General features: G+C 44.8%; 1 protein-coding gene across 2 annotated transcripts in view; it reads right to left on the reverse strand.

Moving 5' to 3' along the window:
* Positions 1 to 23,015, reverse strand: part of SI (sucrase-isomaltase) — a 645,776-nt gene that overhangs the window by 456,104 nt on the left and 166,657 nt on the right. For both annotated transcript variants that reach the window (XM_078665617.1, XM_078665618.1), the window contains exons 14-15: positions 18,300 to 18,384; positions 10,824 to 10,941 (exon numbers count right to left, since the gene is read on the reverse strand). In XM_078665617.1, the coding sequence (XP_078521743.1) occupies positions 10,824 to 10,941; positions 18,300 to 18,384 (203 nt within the window). The remainder of the gene's footprint in view (positions 1 to 10,823; positions 10,942 to 18,299; positions 18,385 to 23,015) is intronic.

A 23,015-nucleotide genomic window follows, 5' to 3' on the forward strand; every position in this document is an offset into this window, starting at 1 on the left:
GTGCTTATGCGTATGAATTGACTCTTGGTGCCATCAGGAATCCGATGGGGGCTGCGGCGATTAGTAATTTCAATTCGGCCGTCACAAGTTATTTAACACGTGGTGGTGCATGGTTGGGCTGGGTCCAGTCAATTCATATGCATAAGTAGTCCGGTGGTTCCCTTAATTGACAAGAGCGGACCGACTGAGACATCCGTAATGGGCTCCAGCTAGTCTAATGTATTTACCAGCCACTGGTAATCACTTTACACAGTGATTACCAGTGGCTGAGTTCTCAAGCATTCTGCCCATCACTGTTTTAGATGCTTATTGTGTTGCCCTGATTGGGACGGGTATGCCAAGATGTGGGTCCAATGCACGCTATGCCTCTGGAAACAAGCTGTACGTGGCTGATGAGCCAATAACTAGGATGAAACCAGTCCTGGATTGCTTGTGTTCTGGTTCAGGGAGGATCTGGCTTGGCCGTTCAAGCTGGACTGGTCCTATTGGAGCAGGTTCAAGACTGATTTCCATACAGCTGGGTATAAATTGAGACGGCATGCTGAGCAGAATAATGATGGATTGGGATGTACCCTAGAGTGATTACCCGTTGGTGAGATTAACTAAAGCATTGCACCCATCACTGTTGTGTATAGTTTCAGAAAGTGGACATTTCTCTGCTTTTAACTTTGTTCTGCCTCCTCACGGCTGGGCTAGGTGACAGCTACACTCTGTGTATTCCCTCTAGACAGCCACAAACATAGGAAGGACTGGGTGTGAAAGAGGACTCATCTGCATTCATCTGCATTCTGAAAGCCTTCCTGGGCAGGAAGCGGGAGAGGTGGCTCATGATCTCATCTGAATAGGCTGTGTCGTGTCCTCACAAAAAGGGCTGATTACCTCCCACAGATAGCCTGGCAGTTGGTGCTGGGTTGAAAGGGATTTTTGTACTTCAAAGACTTCCTATGAGGTCATCACCTGCATCAAAGGCACTTAGTTTTGGGGCTATGACCATATCAGATGAGTACACTACTGGACCTGGGGAGAATTCTGCTGGAGTAAAGACTGCTATGCTGTAAGGATTGACACTTTGCTGGGACTGACTTTTCTGAGGAACTGCTTCTCTGCTTTGCTGAGCTGCCCTGCTGCCTGCTGATCTCTGTCCTGCTGAGGAAAAGGACTGGACCTATCTCACTTGAACCCAGGGTGAATCCAAGGGCTTGCTGGCTTGCCTCCTGTTTACTGAAGTTTCAGAAACACAAAAGATTTCCTGCAGTCCTGCTGGTGCTGCTGGACTATGCCATCTGTGAGCCCTACCCTTGCCTGAGGTGCACCCTCAAGTCCTGGGCCTCACTAGTGGGTTCTGCAGCTGAGTTGTGCAAAAACCAATGCATTGCCTCGACTGCATGAGAAATTCCGCTGCTTAGCCCTTCAACACCGATGCAGAGGCGACTCAACAACATTGGATCCACAGCCCAGGTGACTCAATGATGAGGCATTTTATTCACTACAACAGAGCTCGACGACAATGCTGGTCCCCCTTTGCGCTGCTCAACGATGACAGTAGGCTCTCGACATTACAAAAGCTCCATCCAAAGTATTTCTTCAGCGGGACCTGTCTGGGTCCTGTAGGCAGCCTGCCCTCCATTGCGGTGAGCCTGCACTTTGAATTTGCACCGGTCCCTCATGACCTCAAGTAACCTTATGACCGCTAGTGACTTCTAAACACTGTTTTCACATTTAATCTTTAAAAATTCATATCTCAACTTTCACTTATTAGACTTTTGCCATTTTAGTCTTGTTTCACTCAGATAAATATTCTCTATGTTTAGGTCTCGCCTAGTGTTGCAGCGCATGCGCTGCCCGCTAGGCGAGCCCTATAGTGAGAGTAGAATTGAATCTTGGGAGCAGGGGTAGGGTCAGTGGGGCCTTTGCAGGACAGTTCGGGAATGGCCCAGCAACCCAACAGGCTCCCTCTTTAGGAGATAGCTGAATAGGATTAGACACCTGCTGCGGGGTGCTCAGGCTGCAGCCTCTGATGTATTAGGGGCAAGGCAGGAAGGAGGAGTCTATACATCATCAACCCCTTAAATATATGTATTCTGCAATAGGTAAAAACTCAAGCATTTCTTCCATTTCCTCCCACTTCTGACAGGACCAGAGGACACATGTCGTGGGTGCAAACACAAGAAGACTCTTCACAAGACCTGTGCAAATGCACCTTTCGTCACCCGGAATTCAACAATGCTGTTCGTGAGAAAGGAGCTAGTGTTGGGGCTGGGTCGGGGTTCCCTAGTTTTTTTTGGATGTATGTCATTACAACGCGGTCTTTACACCGCGATACCTTTACGACACGGTCATCACAACACAAGTTGTTACAACGACTTGCGCTAGAGGCGCTGGACTTAGGAATAGTATGATTTACTATTCCAACTCCAGCCTACGTAACAGTAGGGAAGGTGTTGGAATAGTAAATGATACTATTCCTTGGTATATAGCGCCATCCAGCGCAAGTCGTTGTAACGACTTACTTTGTAATGACCGCGTCGTAAAGGTATCGCGGTGTAAAGACCGTGTTGTAATGGTTGTCTCCCGTTGTTTGTTATGGTAGCGTGTAGAATCTGAAGGCAGAATACGCTTTCAAGGCCACAGTGAGAAGGTGTGGTGGGCCCTCCTCTGGGGAAGGGCGATGGAACTCCCCCCAGAGTCCTCCAGGGTGGTCTGGGTCTTCTTCAGCTCCACCTTTGTAGGTAGGCATCACCAGGTATTTATATAGCGCTACACAGAACATGTAATAAACAGTTATTACCCGGTGGAAGTATTCAGGCGGATAAAAGGCCAAGTTGACCCTTATGTGGCCTCTGACCTACAGACCTCAGCGGTAAGGGCTCAGTCGGATGAAATTCCCTGGAATCGATGCGAGGCAGCTCATTGAGTTCGGGTGCCCTCTGCAGAAGGTCTGTGAGGAACCTGCAGGTCACAGACTGCATCCCTTGCAGGCCAGCCCGGGCTCTTCGCTCTTCAGAGGTCAATAACTGAGTATGGCAGGCCTGGGATTCTAGTGATACTAGTGACAAACAGGACCCTGGAACCGTAACGTTATGTTACTTATGTGACATCATCTACATTAATACTGCTGTTGTTACTAATGATAATAATAATAATAAAAAATTTATAGAGAGCCTGTTACACTGAGGCCAGTGTGTCCCCGCGCTGTAATGTGGCTAAAAGTCAGTCATGCACGTCTTCCCCCCAGCTCCTCAGATACAAACCTCCTCACTCTCCAACCCGAGGGAAGAGGTAGGTTTTAAGTTGTTTCCGGAAAATGCGTTCCGAAGTCTCTGATCGCATTCCGAGTGGGAGTCTGTTCCATTGTTGAGCGGCTTGAACTCGGAAGGAGCGCCCACCCATCGCACTCTTCTAAACTTAGGAACCTTAATCAGCCCTCTCCCGGAAGATCTCAGCTGGCGCCCAGGGATATACAGGCTCAACAGGTCCAAAAGGTAGGATGGCCCCTTCCCCTGCATGATGCGGTGACTAATCAGCAGGATTTCATAGAGCACCCGTTCTTTGATAGGCAGCCAGTGAAGTGATTCAAGGGCTTTCTTGGATGACGCTCTTTTGGTCAGCATCAAGATCATACGGGCAGCCGCATTTTGTATATGCTGAAGCCGAGTGATACATCTGGCATTGGCTCCCAGGTACAGGATGTTCCCATAGTCCAGCCTAGATGTAATAAGAGCATGGACCAGGGTTTGCCTGGCCGAAGTGGGGAGTAGATCAAGTGTTTTTCTCATATTTCTCAGGATACCAAAGCATGGACCTGCCACACGTCTGGTATGGTGTTCGAAATAGATTTTGCTATCTACCCAGATACCCAAATTCCTGACTTGTTCACTGGGAGAGGGTAGAGGCCCCAGCACCTGTGGCCACCATGCCAATGTCCACACAGATGGTGCGTTCTCCACCACCAGCACCTCTGTCTTGCTACCGTTTAATTTCAGGCAGTTATTGGCCATCCAGGCCGCTATAGCTTGTAAGCACATCGAGAAGTTATTGGCTGCTGCCACATCTGACTGGGCAAGAGACACCACAAGTTGGGTGTCATCAGCGTAAGTTACTACTTGCACCCCAAACCTTTCAGTAATCTCTGCTATCGGTGTTACATAGAGATTAAAAAGGATGGGGCTCAAGCTAGACCCTTGGGGCACTCCCTGATTCAGCCTAATACTCTTCGACCGGTGGGGTCCCTGGGCTACTTGGAAGCTGCGATTCTGGAGGAACGATTCCAGCCACTCCAGAGCTCTGCCTCCCATTCCCCTTTCTTTAGACACTGCAGCAAGATGTGATGAGCTACAGTGTCGAAAGCAGCGCTTAAGTCTAAAAGGTTAAGCGCTGTTGTCTGGCCTTCATCCACCAGTTTGCATATGGTTTCTGTTGAAAGGAGTAGGGCAGATTCAGTCGAGTAGGACGCCCGAAAGCCTGATTGGGTTGGGTGGAGTAGTTTACATGTTTTGATGTGTTCTGTCAGTTGCATGTTAACATTTTTCTCCGCAATTTTAGAGAAATAGTGGAGAAGAGAGATTGGACGCAGATTGTCTAACTGCTCCACGCTGATGTTAGGTTTTTTCTTGAGCGGGAGTACCACCGCCTCTTTCCATGCTGACGGAACACTCCCCGACCCAAATGAAAGATCTAGAAGATAGCGTATGTGGGGTTCCAGAGTTTTTATGCTTTCCCTGAGTATTCTCGCAGGCGCCGGGTCATTGGGGGAACCAGATTTAATTTTAGACGCTATGTCAATTAGGATATCCTGCCGGAGAGTACTAAAGGATACTAGTAGCTTAGTTCCATTAGATTTTACATTGGTCTCTTCTGACATGCCCTCTGTTCTCGCCTCCGCCTGAAACGAGGAATACATTTTCCCCACTTTGTCCGCAAAGAACTGTGCCACCCTATCACAGGATTCCACCGAGCCTTTTAGAGGTGCGGCGGAAATGGACAGAGAGGATACTTCCTTAAACACAGCAAACAATTCCTTAGCTGAGTTATCAGTTCCCTCTATTCTGTCCTTCTAGTAGGAGGTCCGATATTTCCTAATCAGAGCATGGTAGCCCTTGAGCTTGATTTTATAATCCACCCTGTCGGCCACAGAGAAGCATTTCCTCCAGCGTCTTTCGAGACGTTTACATGCCGCCTTTTCCTTAACAAGCTCGGGTCCAAACCATGATGCAGATTTAGTTTGCCTCCACGGTCTGTTTTTGGTCCAGGGGGCTGTGTGGTCCAGCGCTTGTGAGATGCGGCTGTCAAGCGCTTCACAGAATGCCTCAATCTCTAGACCCTCTGGGGGTCCACCCTGTCCAAGGAGATCTTCAAATTTACCTCTGGAGAAACCTACCCATTTCCTGCGTCAAGTATATGCATTTGTATTTGCATTTGTAATTACATTTATAAGGCGCTCAGCTACCCACATGGGGTCTCCCGGCACCGCTTGAGGTAGCACTAAGGTGAATCCGACAATTATCATTGAGGAAAGAGCCAGGTTTCAAGGTCTCTGTGAAATTTCGTCAAAGATGGCTTGAGTTTCAGCGTGACTGGGAGAGAATTCCACAGCCTTGGAGCCGAAGGAGCGTCCGCCCATTCTCATCAATTTGAAACGTGGAATCAGAAAGTTCCCTTGAGATAAGGATCTGAGAAGGCGAGATGGAGAGTATTGTTGGACAAGACACTGGAGATAGGCCGGAGCTAACCCCTGCTTGATCGTATACATAAAGCAGAGGGCCTTAAATTTGACTCGGCTTTCAATGCAGAGCCAGTGTAAGTCTTTAAGAAAGAGGAAAATGGAAGATCTCCATGGGACCTTACATAAAAGGCGTGCGGCCGAGTTTTGGACAAGCTGGAGTTTCCTGTGGATCTCCGCGGTAACTCCAAGGTAAAGCACGTTGCCGTAGTCCAGGCGAGAGGTGACCAAAGCCTGGACTACAGTGCGCCTTGTCGAATCCAGGAGCATCCCGAGGATTTTCTAGAGAAATAGTAGCCTAGTTGTGTCATCCATCTTATCTACTCTCTCCCTCTGTGCCTCTATCTGGAAAGGAATCTGAAAATGGTCCGACCACACCACAGGCACTGGGGGATCTACGGCCAACAACTCCCAATTGGAGAAGATTGGATCTAATAAGTGGCCGTGACCATGGGTAGGAAGTTCTTATTTAGGAGTAATTGGCAACGCTGCCAACTCATTGCGGATCTCCAGAGCTTCAGTATTGGTTGGGTCATCAAAATGGAAATTTAGATCCCCCAAGAGTAACAGCCTCTCATATCTTAGGGCTGGCTGAATTAAACAATCTATCAGGCTTTTCGTGAATCTGGTCCCTGGACCCGGAGGCCTATAGACTAGGAGCCCTTTCAGGACCTGACTATCCAGGACTGTGATGGAGAAGAAGCCCGCTTCGCTCTCCTTAATGTCGGCCGACTCCAAAGTGCAAAATATTTCTGATTTAAAAATTATGGCTAGTCCGCCTCCCCGCCCCGTGGGGTTGTCTATCCTGTTGATGTTATAACCCGGTGGAAGTGCATCTATTATATCAGGTGCAGAGTCTTCATTCAACCACGTTTCTGTTAAGAACAGGAGTATACAAAAAGAGGGGTCCCAGTGAACCGTTACAAGCTCAACATTTTAATCACAATAGCATAAAATACGTATATTACATATACTCATCAGAGCGCATTGCTAATCAATCACAATGTGCTAAATCCACAGTAGATTAGAAAACAATCAGGCAAAACACTCATCATAGTGTCCAATGGAAAGAAAAGAAAAAAGGAACGTAACGTGAAGAAGAGAGAGAAATGTGCGAAAAATGAGTTAATGTAACCACAAGTTATTTCTCAATTGAGGTATAACGTAGATTGGCTTCAGAGCCCTGAGACAATAGGGAGTGAATGATTTCGAAATGTTAATCAAAGTTCATGTGTATGACGCTGATATTTAATATCCAACACAGGGGTGGCGTCAAACTGAAGTACAGGGAAGTAGCCGTCGACGTTTCGACCCCAAAGCTACAACTGTAGGCGTGGTTGAAACCTTACACCGGGGTCTCCAGTGACTGACCCCGGGAGTATTAGCCGACTGTCAAACGCGGCGGATGATATATCCAAAGTGACGGGCTCGTTGAAATACTGCATATGGGACCACTCTTCGAGATTAGGTCTCGAGTTGTCCCCCCCGTCCCGATATTTACCGATGACAGGAACTGTCTGGCAGTACTAAGAAAACATAGTGTACCCTTGGTTTCACCTTTGTCCTGATGAAGACCCCGGTGTAAGGTTTCAACCATGCCTACAGTTGTAGCTTTGGGGTCGAAACGTCGACGGCTACTTCCCTGTACTTCAGTTTGACGCCACCCCTGTGTTGGATATTAAATATCACCGTCATACACATGAACTTTGATTAACATTTCGAAATCATTCACTCCCTATTGGCTCAGGGCTCTGAAGCCAATCTATGTTATACCTCAATTGTGAAATAACTTGTGGTTACATGAACTAATTTTTCGCACATTTCTCTCTCTTCTTCACGTTACGTTCCTTTTTTATTTTCTTTCCATTGCACACTATGATGAGTGTTTTGCCAGTATTGTTTTCTAATGTACTGTGGATTTAGCACATTTGTTGAGCTTGTAACGGTTCACTGGGACCCCTCTTTTTGTATACTACTGACACCCAGGTCCCTAGTGACTTCTTTGGGTAAACCCCCCTATATTTACCACCCTCTGTTAAGAACAGGGCATCCAACTGTCCATCTGTCAGTAAATCATGAACCTCCATTTTATGCTTCCCTAAAGATCTACAGTTAATAAGGGACATTCTCATCTTCTGTACAGCATTCACCAAGCTAGGCTGCTGAGCCAGAGTGAACGGGCAGTAGTTACATCTTTTTTGATCGGTGGATAGCGTGAAACTGTGGCCACACTGATCCCCAGCACCCTGCTTTAAATCCATCAGTTGTTTAGCAGTGTATTTCCTTACGGCTTGGAAACCGGCAGGGGGTCTGGCCCCTAGCCCTGTACGGCTGCAGACGGGTGCAGACGGGCTCGTCTCTGGCGCGTCTTCGGTATGCCGGTGGCGTGCCCACTGCGCACATTCGCTGCGCTGCCGCTGAGGCATGGGTCCTTTATCCTTAATCGCTCCCACCAACTAGAGCGCTAACCGCCATACCCGGAAGTGCCTGGCTCTACCTTCCCTGCCCTCCACGCAACGGTACTGGCTCCCGCATCAGATCGGGGCGGAGAGGAAGAACGCCGAGCTCAGGCATCCAGGTGAGTGCTATCTGCCTCACTGTACCCTCTCAGCCCTGCCTTAGTTTTTTAATAAAAAATTCCCAGAGATTTGCAGCATACAATATTTAAAAACCAGCGAGAGATACTGGCAGAGATACTTGCAGGGTTAACTGTCTCGCCACTAACAGCTCAGGGGGACACTGCCACCGCCCACCTTCGCCGTACCGCGGCCACCAAGCCCTGCGTCCTTTATCCTTAATTGCTCCCACCAACTAGAGTGCTAACCGCCGTACCTGGAAGTGCCTGGCTCTACCTGCCCCGCCCTCCGTGCAACGGTACTGGCTACCGCGTCGGGCGGGGAGGAAGAACGACGAGCTCAGGCCTCCAGGTGAGTGCTATTTGCCCCACAGTACCCTCTTAGCCCTGCCTTAGTTTTTTTATTAAAAATTCCCCGAGATTTACAGCATACAATATTTAAAAACCAGCGAGAGATACTGGCAGAGTTACTTGCAGGGTTAACTGTCTCGCCACCAACAGCTCAGGGGGACACTGCCACCGCCCACCTTCGCCATCACCTGGTGCAGGTAACATTATTATTATTATTATGTTATGTTATTAATCTTGATAAAGTGCTGGCATGCCCAGAGGGGTCTTAGCACTGCTGCTGTATAAAGGTTTAACCAGGGAAGATCCAAGGGTTCTTGGCAGAATAGCCCTGTTTAAATCCTTTTCTGAAGGAAGAAAGGTAGGAAGGAAGGCTGGAGGTGTCCTTCAGATAGGAGGGAGGGGTCTTCCAGAATCTGGCGGTGCAGGTTATGAAGCTTCTGCCCCCGCAGGCAGACCATGTGATCATTGGCATGTGAGCTTCTTGGCTGCAGGGGAGTGCAGAGTTCTGGAGGGTAGGCACCCGGTGAACTTGCGTTTTAGGTAGTCTCAGCCAGAATCACGCAGCGCTTTAAAGGCAATGTACAGAGCGCTTTAAACTTGATGCACTTCCCTATTGTCAGCCAGTCTTATTTAACTGAAGCCTGTGAGGCTGGTTGGTGCCTCGGAATCCCCAGCAGTCAGCCAGCTGCTGCGGTCTGCAAGAGTTGACGTTTGTTGAGGAGTCTCTTCTGCAAATTCTAAAAGAGGGAATTACAGGAATCCAATTTGGATAACACAAGAACAGGGGCCCCTGTTTTTTGAAGATCAATGGGGGAGGAAAGGAAGAGCTGTTCTACTGATCTTCAAAGTGTAAAAGGATGACTTTGTCAAAGAAGTGATTTGGCCTTAAAATGACAACCTATTGTCGAAAAGAATCCCCACATTTTTAACTTTCATAACCGGAGTTGGGAAGATGCCTAATTCTTGAGGCCACCAGCAGGGGGACACCAAATGGGCACTTCCTCTAATGGTAACAAGATGCTTTCTTCTTTGGTGATTTACATGCATTGCCCTGACTGTCCCCGAAGGCAGTCACTCTTGGGGACTCCCACATTTCGCTCCACAGGTCTCCATCACCATGTTGTGCTTTCTGAGGTCAGTCTGTTAGCAAATCACGTAAGGGCCAGGCTTCCAGAATCCAGTATATGCTAATCAGCAACACTATATTCATGCTCGGGAAAGATAGCTAATCCGCAACTGTAGGATGAGGAGCGAACCGAACCGTCCAGAACTAGGTAAGAGCCAGTGACCGGAAAGTAAGTTAGAGGAGCCGTTTGGATTGGCGAAGAACGTACTGTACGAATTTGATGAGAGATTACTTTGGTCTAAAGTTATGGGGAGGCTAATGCAGCTGTAAGTAGAACGAGGATCATGCCTCCAATCAGTGCAGTGTGCGGAGACCTCAATAGAGGTGTCCCAGTGCTAGGTACAGGTGTCCACCGGCCTCAATGCAGTTATCAAACCAGACGATTTTAAGCTATTAGTATTGGAAATAACAATGCCTTGTATTTATGTTTTAAAACCCAAAACATAAATAGAAGGCATTGTCATTCACAATGCCAATAGCTCAAAATCGTGTGAATGTGAGACTTCTTGCATTGCAAATACTTGTTCTAAACTTGTGTGGAATCTTTTTTTGTGTGTTTTCATTGGGTTTCTGTTATTTAAGTGATGCAGAAATACTTTACACTTTGTCTCTTAAGTTAAGCCTGACTGCTCTGTGCCAAGCTACCAGAGGGTGAGCACAGGTTTATAATTTAGGGTGTGTATCCGACGTACCCTGACTATAGTGGTGGTTCCTACTTGGACACGGTGCAAACATCTGCGAATTATAGACAACATTTCTAACATCACCATATTTTCATTAAAAAACAAAATGAATTCATAATTTGCCTTGGGTTTGTTTCTGAGAAGGGTGATATAAATTGTTTTTTTATCACTGAACCAAATCCTGTACAATTATATTTACAACAATCTTTTGTGAAGGGTAATCAAGCACACAAATCATAAACAGCCCCACCTTCATAAAGAGACAAAAATGACAGAACAGATTACTCCTTGTTTGTATTGCACATTCGACTCACATTACTCAGACACAATTTTGTCCCACAAAAAGAAAGATAATCAATCTGCTCTTACTCTTCAGTAGACAGAATCATTGCATGTCCATATAAACTGTGAACATCATAATGGTCTCCCCAGGCTTGTATGGCATCCATGCAGATGGTTTTAGAATACATGACTCGGTCCAATATGTCTGTAAAGGAATATTGAAAGAAAGCAGAAGATCAAATCACTTCCATCAAAAGCCAAGATGGACTAAATATACCCGATCCAATGGTCAAGTTGGAAGGACCATGCAGTAATATCAACCAATGGTAAAGCCATTCCCAAACTTTGGGGCCCATTACAAGTAGGGTAGAACATTTTCTTTTGGGGGGGGGGACAATACCATCCTGCCTGATTTTTCATTTACTGGGGATTCTGGGTCTTGCATAATCTCTCTAATTCTGGGACTGAATAACTGTTGTTGCCTGGACAGTGGAGGAAAGGTACTGTAAAGGCATGAATCCTTAAAATCATTTCCATCTTCCCAGTCTAATCACAAAGCATGTAGTAATTGTTTTTCTCTGGCAACATTTTTTACCAATATTCTGAAGTTTCCAGATCTGATTTAAAGATAACATCGGATAGGTGTTACCGCACCTGAATTTTACACATTTTAAATCATTCTGACCTTATTTCCCAGTGACAATTTCACTCAGAAATACTTGACAAAAAGTGCACATGATATTTTGGATGCAAAGTTACTGCACTAGTCCGTATGATTGGTTTAGGCACAAGTTGTATTCAATGTCAGTTATTGCAACGACAATCATAAGGGCCAAAGTGTTTCACCTTTTATTTCGAAATTAAATACAGGGCATTCGTTTTCATAAGGATAATGTACCTACAAAATATACTTTATGCAGCGTAGTGTGGAGATAATTATAAAAAAATGTATATTTTTTCACACATGGCTACAATACTTAGGCGACACTGAATGTTAAACGGAAATAGGGACACTTATCCTGATTGTTCAATAATCAAAGATATAGCATTAAAAATAAGATAGTGATACTTTCTTTTCGAATGTTTCATTTAGAGATGGAGCAGGTGCAAAAAAAATTTAATCTAAAATAAGCATTTTATTAAACAAAACACTAAACGTAAATGTCCCACTTTTCCTATTAAAACCATCCCAATGAGACCCCCACAGCCATTTTTATAGAAGAAAATGTCCACAGCTTGGCACCGCCCTTTATCAAAGTTAAGCTATCTATACTTCCATTCATTGTCCCACTATCTCATATTGTCTCTGTGGCACTTGCCAGCCAATAACTCAAACATTTAGCTTCAATAAAAATAATATTCCCAACAATGTTTAAATGTTTCAAAATAGTAGCTACAAATATCAATGTAAATTTGGGACAATAGCTCCTAAATCTCAAAGCATAATTTAGGTATCTATGGGCAGATTTACAAGCCCCTTGCACCACTTTTGCGTGACTTTCCCCATGTGGCGCGAAAGTGGCGCAAGGGGCTTGTAATTCTGCCCCCTAATTTTTAAATAAAGTTGTGACAAACTATATTTCAATTAGCTTTACCATCACTGGCTGAACACATACAAAACCAGACCAGTGTCTGGACAGAAACATAATTAGAAGATTAAGATGCAGGTGTGTTGGAAGAGCCCGACTTTTTACTCAATCCCACCACTTGCTAATAATTCTGAACAAGTTGCTCTTGACCTCTTGAAAAGATATGATGGGGAGAATAAAAGTACTCTTAAGCACCCGACCTTTGTGTATCTAGTGAGCGCGAAGAACTCTCAGGCTCCCCTTTCTAAAGGTGGTTAGTGTCCATTGTTGCATTGGAAAGAGGAGAACTTTTTTGAAGTTTCAAGAGCAGGGAAACTCTGCAGAAGGAATATTTTCACCTCCAAATGAGACGTCTGTTTCCTTAAGTCCCAACCAGACTAAATGGCTGATTTACGGTTTGGGAGGCAGTGTGGGTAGAATGTATGACGTTACATTTCATACATTCTCAACGCATGGCTTTACAACGACTGCGTTGCTACCACGTGTGCCATTACATTGCAAGTCGTTTCAACGACTTGCTGTAGGGGACATGCTGGACTTAGGAATAGTATTAATTGCTATTCCTACTCCAGTTTGTGCAACAGCAGGGAAGGTGTACGATTTAAAATCCAACACATTCCCTGGTGTGGCATGCCCCCTACAGCAAGTCGTTGATATGACTTGAGATGTAATGGCACATATGGTAACAACGCGGTCATTGTAACAACCGCTTTGTAAAGCCATTGCGTTGTGGACACAGCATTGTATACTCTGTTTCCCGTGTGGGTCTGGCAAAAGTATAACAAAAATATTGTGTCCTAAATATGTTTTTAAAAAATATTGCTCAATTGAAGTTGAAGATACATACACCCAAAGGAACAATGTTTTTGGAAACAATGTCTAGGAAAAGTATATTTTGTCAGTAGATGTTTAGGCAACAATATTACTAATTAAATAATTTTTTACTTGTTCTTACGGCCATGGAGGCACAGGTCTTGTTCAGTCTGCCACATCTGCAATGAACTTCGATCCAATTTAAGTACTTCCATTTCTGCCCCACATCTTTTGTTTCATTCAATATTGGATGGCTTCCAACTTATGCAAGTTTAAATCTTTTCAGACTTAATGATAACCAGTATATGTGAAGCGAAATGGCGGCCTTCTCTGAGTCCAGTCCTTTCTCCTGTTAAAAAAGTATAAACCCTAGGTGCCATTCTAGATGCCAACTTAAAATTAGTACCTCAAAATATTAAGGGTACCAGTTCATGCTCTTGACAAATGAAACTTCTGATGAAAAAGCTTTCCTTTATTCCTGCAGAGTTAAGCAACCAGTTAGTTACCACTTTCCACACAATCTGGGTCGTACTGTGCTGATTCTTGCGATCTGACTTAGCAGAATAAGTAATTCATAAGGCTCTATATTATTCAAAATGGGGCTGCCCACACCAATGTGAGGACAACCTTGAGGGAACGTATTACTGCTGTTTTGATGTATCTTTATTGGCTTCTATTAGTCCAGGGAATTTGATTTTAATCACTGCTTATTGTGTTCACAGGTCATCCCTAGTGGTGCTACCTTTTCATTGACCGATATGATTAACATCCATCACTTTGCTCACCTTTATATGGTAAGAGAGAATTTTTATATGAAACAGAGCAAGAACAGATTTCACTGCTAATTGAGCTGCAAGGTGAGTCTTCCTTGGTTAAAAAAATAAATGTAAAAGATTATTTGTTAATACTGCATTTTACAGAAATTGTCCTTTAGTGACATATGAGTTTCATTAGCCCAAGAAGTCCCAGCAATAGTGTGCTCTAAAAGTACCCTTATTACACAAATATATGATTTTGGCTTTTTGCCTTCAAACAAATTTGTGTTGAACAAAATATTATGTTCTGTTAAAAATATTTGGAAAGCGCATGCAACAGGGCGCCCCAGCGCTAGCCTTAGAAAGGGCAGCAGAAAGAAGGCAAAAGACATTAGGTAGAGAATACCCAGGTCTTCAGAGCCTTTCTAAAAGTTTACTGAGTCTGAAAATTCCTGATGGACAGTGATAGTGTGTTCCAAAGGGCAGGGGCCTTGGAGCAGAAAGAGTGCCCTCCGGGTCGCACTCTTTTGACATGGAGGACACAGGCCAAAACAGGTAGGCTGAACGTAAGGCTTGCGGGAGCATATGGTTGGAGCAAATGGGAAAGAATAGAAAGTCCCTGAAAGTTAAAGTAATTATGAGCCATACATAGGGCCTTAGATAGATCATAGATAGAACACATTGCAGTAGTTCAGCCTAAAGAGTACAGTTGCCTGTTTAAAAACCTGGCAGGTCTGGGGTAAAAGAAACCCAGGATGGGTTTTAGCCCCCGTAGAAGGCCAAGACATACACCTACCACAGATTTCGCCTGTGCTTCAAAAGTGAGAGAGCTGTCAATCCAGACACCAGAGTTTGTTACCACTCCTTTGGGCTGAGTGGGGGGACCCTAAAGTATAGGGCCACCAATGGTCACCCCATCGTTGAGTGTTTAGCCTTAAGAGGAGAATTTCTGATTTGCCTGAATTTAGCTGTAGTCAGTTAACCGTCATCCACTCAAAGATAGCCATCATGTCATCTTGTTTTTTAGCTCAATTCTGGGTAGAATTGTTGGTCTATATATTATAGCAAAGTTCAGTACTTAGGGCTAGGTTTGCAATATCATGAATTATGCAATTAAAAGTCTATTAAAATGATATAGTTGTGCCCTCAGAGAGCAAGTGACAGGTTAGTCACAATCTGATCACATGCTTACCATCAGTTGCAAAAGATCTCAACTCTGTGCCCTCCATAAAACTAACTACTGAGACAGCAATTACACATCAAACAAAGAAACCATTCTAATTAATGTCAGTAGATGGCTGTGGAACAGTACACTTGTAGCAAGGCTGTGCCCTGAATCACCTTACCTTATTTAAATATTTGACCACTAAGGCTATCTCTTCCTTGATGCTTATATCCTTGTTACGTTATTACAAAGTTAGGCTATAGTATGCTAAATTTAGGTTTGGAACAATAAGGTATTTTGGAGTGAAGTATCAACAATACACCAACAGTGGAAACACCATATTATAACTAAGCATAGTAAAAAAAACATAAGAACTATTTATTAGATTGTGATTTTTAGTTGTTCCTTACTCCATACTCCATGCTGTACTTTCGAACACATTGTGACATGTTTACAACGATTTTCTGAATATGAGGGAATTATCCTGTAGTATGCTTGGTTTTCTCCTAAAGTCGTAGTGGCTCCTCTTGCCATGTTAGACTTAAAGCACACTTTATCTGTCTGTGCACTGCACACCTTTAATTGGGTGTGTTAGGTGCAGTCCATCACTTTGTGCTCGTCTTCATCTAGGATTAACCCACACCTTCAGTGAGAGTACCACAATTGTGAAAGCGATAGTGCCTCTTTGAGTCTGCTGGACCACCTGTCACTGCAGGTACAACTCAGTCTGTGTTTTATAGGAGGCAGAGAACAGCTTAAAAATGAGTGCAGTAAATGACATCAATCACTTCCAGAGGGTTGCCTGGGGAGCCTCTGTGAACTCAGTGCGCCCCTCTCCAGGAGCACCCTCTGGCGCAGCTGCGTCCCACCTCTATGTGGTGCACAGTAATTGCACATCCTGATAACAGCTTTTCCACTGTGCCTGCATCTGTACTATGGCACGAGCCAAAGAAAAGGCAAATATTTGTCTAATTTGCATGAGGTCATGGCCCCATGCAACAAGGACATACATCTTGTGGAGCATGCTGATGCACATTTAGTGCTTGCACAATTCATATTACAAATGTCACGGCACAAACATCTGCAGCCTGTTCTCTAATATAAACGTGCTGTGGGTGCACAAAGAATCAATCAATCAATCAACCAACCAACCAACCAATTAAGGGTTGGTGAAGCACAACTACACACCCATGAGGGTCTCAAGGCACTGGGGGGAGGTGGGGAGCAGATCCGTCTGAGTGCTGAGTGCTGGGGTCATTCAAAGAGCCAGGTATTGAGGTCCTTCCTGAACTGTGGTAGCATGGGAGATAATCTGAGGTTGAGGGGTGGTGTATTCAAGGACTTGGCAGTGAGGAACGAGAAGGACTATCGTCTGGTTCTTGTCTTGTGGATCAGTGGGACAGTGGCCAGGAAGGTGAGGCGGCTGGTCAGGTATGCTGGTTCAGCATTGTGTAGGGCCTTGCAAGCGTGGATGAGGGGTCTGAAGGATATTCTTCTGTCTGACGGGAGCCAGTGGAGTTCGCAGAGGTGTTGAGTGATGTGATTGTGTCGTCAAGGGGGAGGTCAAGGACCAGTCAGGCTGCAGTGTTTTAGACATTCTGGAGGATGAGGAGGTTTTTCTGGGTAACGCTGGCTTATAGTGAGTTGCTGTAGTCGAGCCTGCTGCTTATGAGCGCGTGAGTGACGATCTTTCTGGATTGGGTGGAGATCCATCTGAGGGTCTTTATCAGCCCACGGAGGGTATTGAAATGTGCCGAGGTTACGGAGTTGATCTGGTGATCCATAGCGAGCGATTTGTCTAGTATGATGCCAATGTTTCATGCGTGGTTCGTGGTGGTGGGTGTAGTTCCTAGCTCCGAGGGCCACTAGGTATTGTTCCATGCAGAAGGGTTGATCCCAGTTGGCAATGACTTTGATCCCTTCTTGGAAGATGTGCCTGGTGACGTTGGGTTTATTGGTGAGGTAGAGGATTAGCTGTGTGTCGTCAGCATAGGAGACAACGTTGAGTCATGGTTCCTGACAATTGTTGCGTTGAAGCACACACTTGTTCCACACCATGACATTTTTTAATAATACTGGCCATAGTTTATCCTTGAATTTCAGGGTTATACCATAACCTTTACAGAAATATGTAACAACAAAATGCCTACGAATTGTGTCATTGAGTGTGGGGTATTCTTTGGGGGCAGTGAGTTCCAATGATGGGAAGGAGCCTGGATAGGCATCTAGATGGAAATTGATAAGCTCAAAAGGAGAAGGTAAGCCGGAACTTCATATGGTGAACAAAGAGTATCACATAAAAATTTCCAAAACAGGATGATTGCTTACTAATTGATGCTCTGAATTATAACCCCATCGCTGCTGCCGCCGTCCAACGGACGTCGCGTGCACTACCTCGGTAGCGCTGCGCACGTCCGTTGGATGTTGCGGCTCCGCCCACGCAATAGAACGTTCCGCACTAGGGCAGAACGTTCAGCGCAGGCAAGGGGTTAAAATATGAATCTTGCTGGAAATCTTCATGATATTCTGTACCCCTTTACACAGGAGAAAACACCCAATGCTTTCATATTCAAACCGGAAAACATGTATTTCTAATAGCACAATGAACAGATCGTATACATAGAATTTGGAGTGAACGTCTTAGTACTTCTTCTGTAAGTGACATTGAGGAGGTGTCCCTGACAAGGAAATGCCTCCCTGTACTTGCCTCCTGAAAACATCTCATATCTTTAGTCATGGAGAAGTTGCAAGTACATCTTAAAACATTTACTGCATGGTCTTTCTTACAAGTATACATGCCATTGATCTTAATTGCCTCTTGACTAAAAGCATCATGATATTCTTTTTTATTTACTCCGAATTTGCAAGCCCTGCATGAACTGCATTTGAAAAAACCTGTACGGTTGGAGAGCCAGTTGCTTGATTTCACTACCTCTGGACTGGTCTTAACAAGGGCATCCCTCATAGAGGGCGCCCTTCGGAAAGTAATACAAGGAACCTCACTAAGCAGTGGTGCCAAAGTAATATCCGTTTTTTAAAATAGGCCAGTTGGATTTTAGGATATTACGTATCTTTTTTTCTTGATTACAAAAAGTAGTGATCAGTCTAACTGTCTGATCTTATATATATATATATACACTTTATTCGTTGGCTAAGCAGTCACTGTAGTATTTTTCTTTCCTTACCATGAAAACGTAAAACATGTAAAACAATGCCCTGTCCATCATAACTATTAACTTACGTGGTGTGAACGGTGGGTAATTCAATTTGTTTATGGCACAGCCTGTTTTGGAGCCTTTGATGAAGCTGGAGACCTCATTCATATCCTACAATAAAGATAAAAATGTGCATTCTCTATTATAAGCCTAGAAGTGAGGATTTATGGTGGCGTATCTAAGACATTTGTCTAAAACGTTGAATTCATGAATGCACAAAACAACAAAACATTTCTACAAAGTCACTCAATACTGATCAGAGGAAGCAGAATGCTGCATTGATCATTACTGAAGGTGAAACAAACTCAACAATGAGAGTATACATTATCATACATTTCATAAACAAAACAGAATCCACTTTCGGAGTTGTAGTGGCCCCTGCAATGGTAGGGAGCACTCAGTGTTTTGCCTAGGGAGATCGAATCCACTTTTATCTCTCTCTCCCTTCTTTGTTATGATGATACATTATCATACATACATAAGTCAATGATGCATGCATTTACATTTTCAAGTGCAGGATTATCCTGCCCTTAAGCATCATAGGAAACATCATGATGCGCTCCATGCAACCCAATATGCCCAGATGTTTAACCTACGCTGAGCAGGGGCATAATTCCGGGGTGGAAGGGGCAAAACGTTAAGGGGTCCCTCAACCCTTTAGGGGGCCCCCAACCCTTCAGGAGGCCCACCCACTTAGCTCAAGGTCAATGAATATCTGTGAGATATGATAGACTCAGGGTCCCCTCATGATACTCTGCAGGGGATGCAATAATTTCGCATTACTTCGCTTATGCTGAGATTTGAAACCTGATGAACAGTTTACATCACTGGTTACTGGTTAGCTAGAAGTTATAAGATATATAAATAGAACATTTCTAGGTACCTTAAAGTGTGCTGATAAGGTGTTCACACTCCGGGCCGGATTGACGTAGAAGCACAGGTTGTTTCCCCGGTGGGCCGACAGGGTGGGGGCAGCTTTTGGACCACCGGGGGGTTACCAAGGGCTACAATATCGGCCCTCTGTAAGAAAAGCAACTGCAGTGTTTCTACCCCCGCAGCCAGTCTAAGCCGATTGCCAGGGCCTGTTCATACTTGTTGGCTCAGAAGTCAAAACAAATAAGAATTACAATTCGATTAAACTAAGAAATGCAAAGGGTTTAGGCAAAAAAAACTACTACTTCCCGAGTCACAGAGATAATCTTGGCATTTCTGTTTAGAAAGCGCGCAGTAATTCCTCAGGGTGGCCAAAAGCAGTTGCAGTGGACTCGCCCTTGGTATTGGCAGTTGGAGCAAAGAGGATGACCCATCAACTGTGCATCATCTGTGAAGTTGTTTTGTTGGCAAGCCGCAAGCCACTCAGTACAAGATAGCAATCGGTAGACGACGTTTTCCTCAGCATCTCTTCTGGTTCATGAAAGGTGGAGAGGCTGAAGGGGTCACAAGAAGTGAGCAAGTGATGCAGAAATGAAAGAGGCAACAGTGTGCAGGTTACTCCTTTGAAGTAAAAAATTATGAGGAAGAATCAGAATCTTGTGGACTGGATCTGATCATTCCAACAGAATTTTACCAAGAAGAGATATACATGTGGAAACTGGACTGTGTATTCCTGAGTGCTTTTTCTCTCTTTGGACGTAGAAACCACACTTTACTCTGTGAAGTGCAGTCAATTAGCATCTAAGGTGGCTTGGTGCAATGCACGTTAGCACCACTGAATGTGTATACATTCAACATTGTGTTTTTCATTACAGCCAATGAATTTGGATTTTGGATGGATGTGCAGTCATGAGTGCTTAGTCACCAATGTTGGTTCCTCATCACTACTCTTATGAAGGAGATCAGAGGCATCAGAGCTGTTGCATGTATGCTGCAAGGGCGCAGGATGGAGATTGAGTGAGGGATTACTACGTGCTTCTGAATCAGGGAGCTAGGTGGAGAGTCACTCGTGCAAGGCGCAGAGAGTTCTTTACCTTAAGGCTTGGCTGTTAGAATTTGTTGTTAAAAACTCTAAAAAGTTCCTTAAAACTGCAGAATAGAAATACTGAGTGCAATTTAGTTAATTCCAGAGCTAGGATTAATTTCTACTGCCCCATAAAGCATTTAGGATGCTGAATTTCTTCCCATAAGATGAAAAAGTTGGGCCGGATGTGAACAAAACACTTTTTTGCACAGTAATAGAGCTGTGAAGTTGCCTTAAGTGCAAGCTGAGGGGGAAGGGGGTTAAAATTAGGTTAGTGCCCTGATACTGATTGCCTCGAGCAAGTTGTCAAGCTCTCTACAACAAATGTCCATGGTCATTGCTGAAACAAAGATGCAAGTGAGTGTTCCTCCCATAGTGAATCATTTGGGACCTTACTTTAATTTTTAATTTACCTCAAAGAACTAAAGAGGGTTCTCAAAGAGAATATGCTAATGCTGAAGGACTGTTCCCTATTTTACTCAATTTCAAGCTCTAAAATCCAGGTCTGATCCACTGCGCAGACCCAAACTGTTGGCCCCATTTGCTCAAGGGAACTGATGGGAAAATCTAAGGAGGCAACTTGTCCAGAAGCAGTTAAGAATTCAGAGTGGAAAGTAATTAAGATTTGTAGATCGTACTAGCCCCAAAGGAGGGTGTACTGGTGCTGAGCAGGTTTGAATCTAGGCATACTTAGGGCCAAGGGGGACTACTTCAATAGCTAGGTTCTCCGCTTCTTGCAGAAATTCAGAAGTGACGAGAAGCCTCTAATTTGTAGCGGATGGTTGCTGCCCTTTAGGAGAGATTTAGAAGAAGGATTGACTGCCAAATCTCATTTTCTGCATACATTGTATTTTAGTAGGAGTCTGGCTGAGCAGAGGTGTCTGGAAGGTTTGTGAAAGCTATTGTTGAGGTATGCTGGGCCAGTGTTATGAAGTTCCGTAAAAGTGGATGAGGAGTTTGTATTGTGCTCATCTGTGACTGGGGAGCCTGTGGAGTTCCTTCAGTTGTGGAGTGATGTGAGCACGGCATGGAAGGCTGAGAATGATTCTGGCGGGAAACATCCTTTACAACGTAACTTTTACCACGCAGTGCCTTTACGACGCAACTTTTACAACGCAAACCATTACAACGTATTGCGCTGTGGGGCTCTCTAGGCTAGGGAATAGGTTTAATTTACTATCCAACATCTTCCCTACTATCCACGGGGACTGGAGTTGGAGTAGTAAATTAAACAATTCACTATCCAGTGCCCCAAAGCACTATGCGTTGTAAAGGCATGCTTTGTAAAAACCGCGTTGTAAAGGCATGCGATGTAAAAGCATGCGTTGTAATGTCATACATCCGATTCTGGCTGCTGAGTTCTGAGTGGTCTGCAGCCTTCTGGTGAGTTTTTTGTTGATCCCGGCATTGAGGGTGTTCCTAAAGTCCAGATTACTTGTGACCAGTGTGTGTGTGAGACAGTTTTCCAGGTGCTGATTAGGAGCAACTTGAACATCTTCCTCAGCATCTCCAGGGTATGGAAGCATGAGTCGGTTATGGTATTATGATTCCCAGGTTTTTGGTAGGGGTGGTGAGGGTGGGTATTTGACCTAGCTCTTTTGCCCACCAGGTGGAGTTCAGCAGTATATACTCTTCCCAAAGATCATGATTTTGGTCCGGTCTATATTCAGCTTAACACAGTCAGTCTTCATCCAGAGTCTGGTTTTAGTCATTCAGGCTTTTAACTTGATCCATGTAATGGGCGGCTTGTCCATTAGGGAGCGAATGAGTTTTGTCATTGGCCTAGGAGAGGCTGTTAATATAATGATAGCGGATGGTGCTGGCTAGTGGGAATGTGTATGAGCTGAAGAGGGTCTGGTTCAGGGAGGATTATTGTGGAACTCTGCAGATGAGGTTTGGGGCATCAGAGGTGTACGGGGCCACAATGGCAAATATTTATTTGCTTGTGTTGGTGCTAGCATCAATGCAGTCTGCCAGCATGGTGCATTTGTTAGACAGGGTAATTTAGTGGTAGCATCTTTGGGCAGATTTGAGCGTGCTCATGTATGAATTGTCCTGACTCATTCCTTATTTGTGCTACATTGTTTTGCAGTGGTGTTTCATCCGTTTGAGTTCCTCAGTGTACCTAGTGGCCTGGGGTCTAGCTCTTGTTGCATGGCTGTGTTTCAGGGGCAGGGAGTCAGCGCCAGAGGTGATACAACTATTGAAGGTCTTGATCCCTTTGTGGAGGCTGTTGATGTGTTCAGAGCAGTGGTTGTTGAGATAAGTGCTCCAGTCCTTGTCAGTGATGCTGTACCAGTTTCAGTAGGCTGGTCTGGAGGTGCTGCATGTGCTTTGAACTGGGACCAGGATGCTGAACTTGATGAGTGCATTGTCTGTCAAGGGAACTGGGGTGGGCCTGTTAACTCGGATGTTAAATAGGGTCCTAGAGGAGTCTGCAAATGTAAGTAGGTCCCTTTACTTATTGTGCGAGGTCCAGGTTTCCAAGGTCTTCAGTGAGTGCTCCTGAGTTAGGGCCGGCATGGTCTTCGAGGTAGAAGTTCAGGTCTCTGGGTAGGATTAATTGCTTGCATTGAGGGCATATTGAAGACCATGATCGTATCAGTGAAGTTGGTGTGTGGTCCTGTGGTCTGTAGATGTAAGTGCAACTTAGGGTGAAGTTGGCTGTGATGTAGAGCTTCAATGACCGGCATTCTATATTGGAGGATGATGTGTCTGTGGATGATGTGCAACTGACGGTATTCTTGCGGATGTTGGTGATCCCAGCTCTGGGCTTGTGAAGTCT

Source organism: Lissotriton helveticus, chromosome 11 (genome assembly GCF_964261635.1).
Source record: "Lissotriton helveticus chromosome 11, aLisHel1.1, whole genome shotgun sequence".
Taxonomy (NCBI): domain Eukaryota; kingdom Metazoa; phylum Chordata; class Amphibia; order Caudata; family Salamandridae; genus Lissotriton; species Lissotriton helveticus.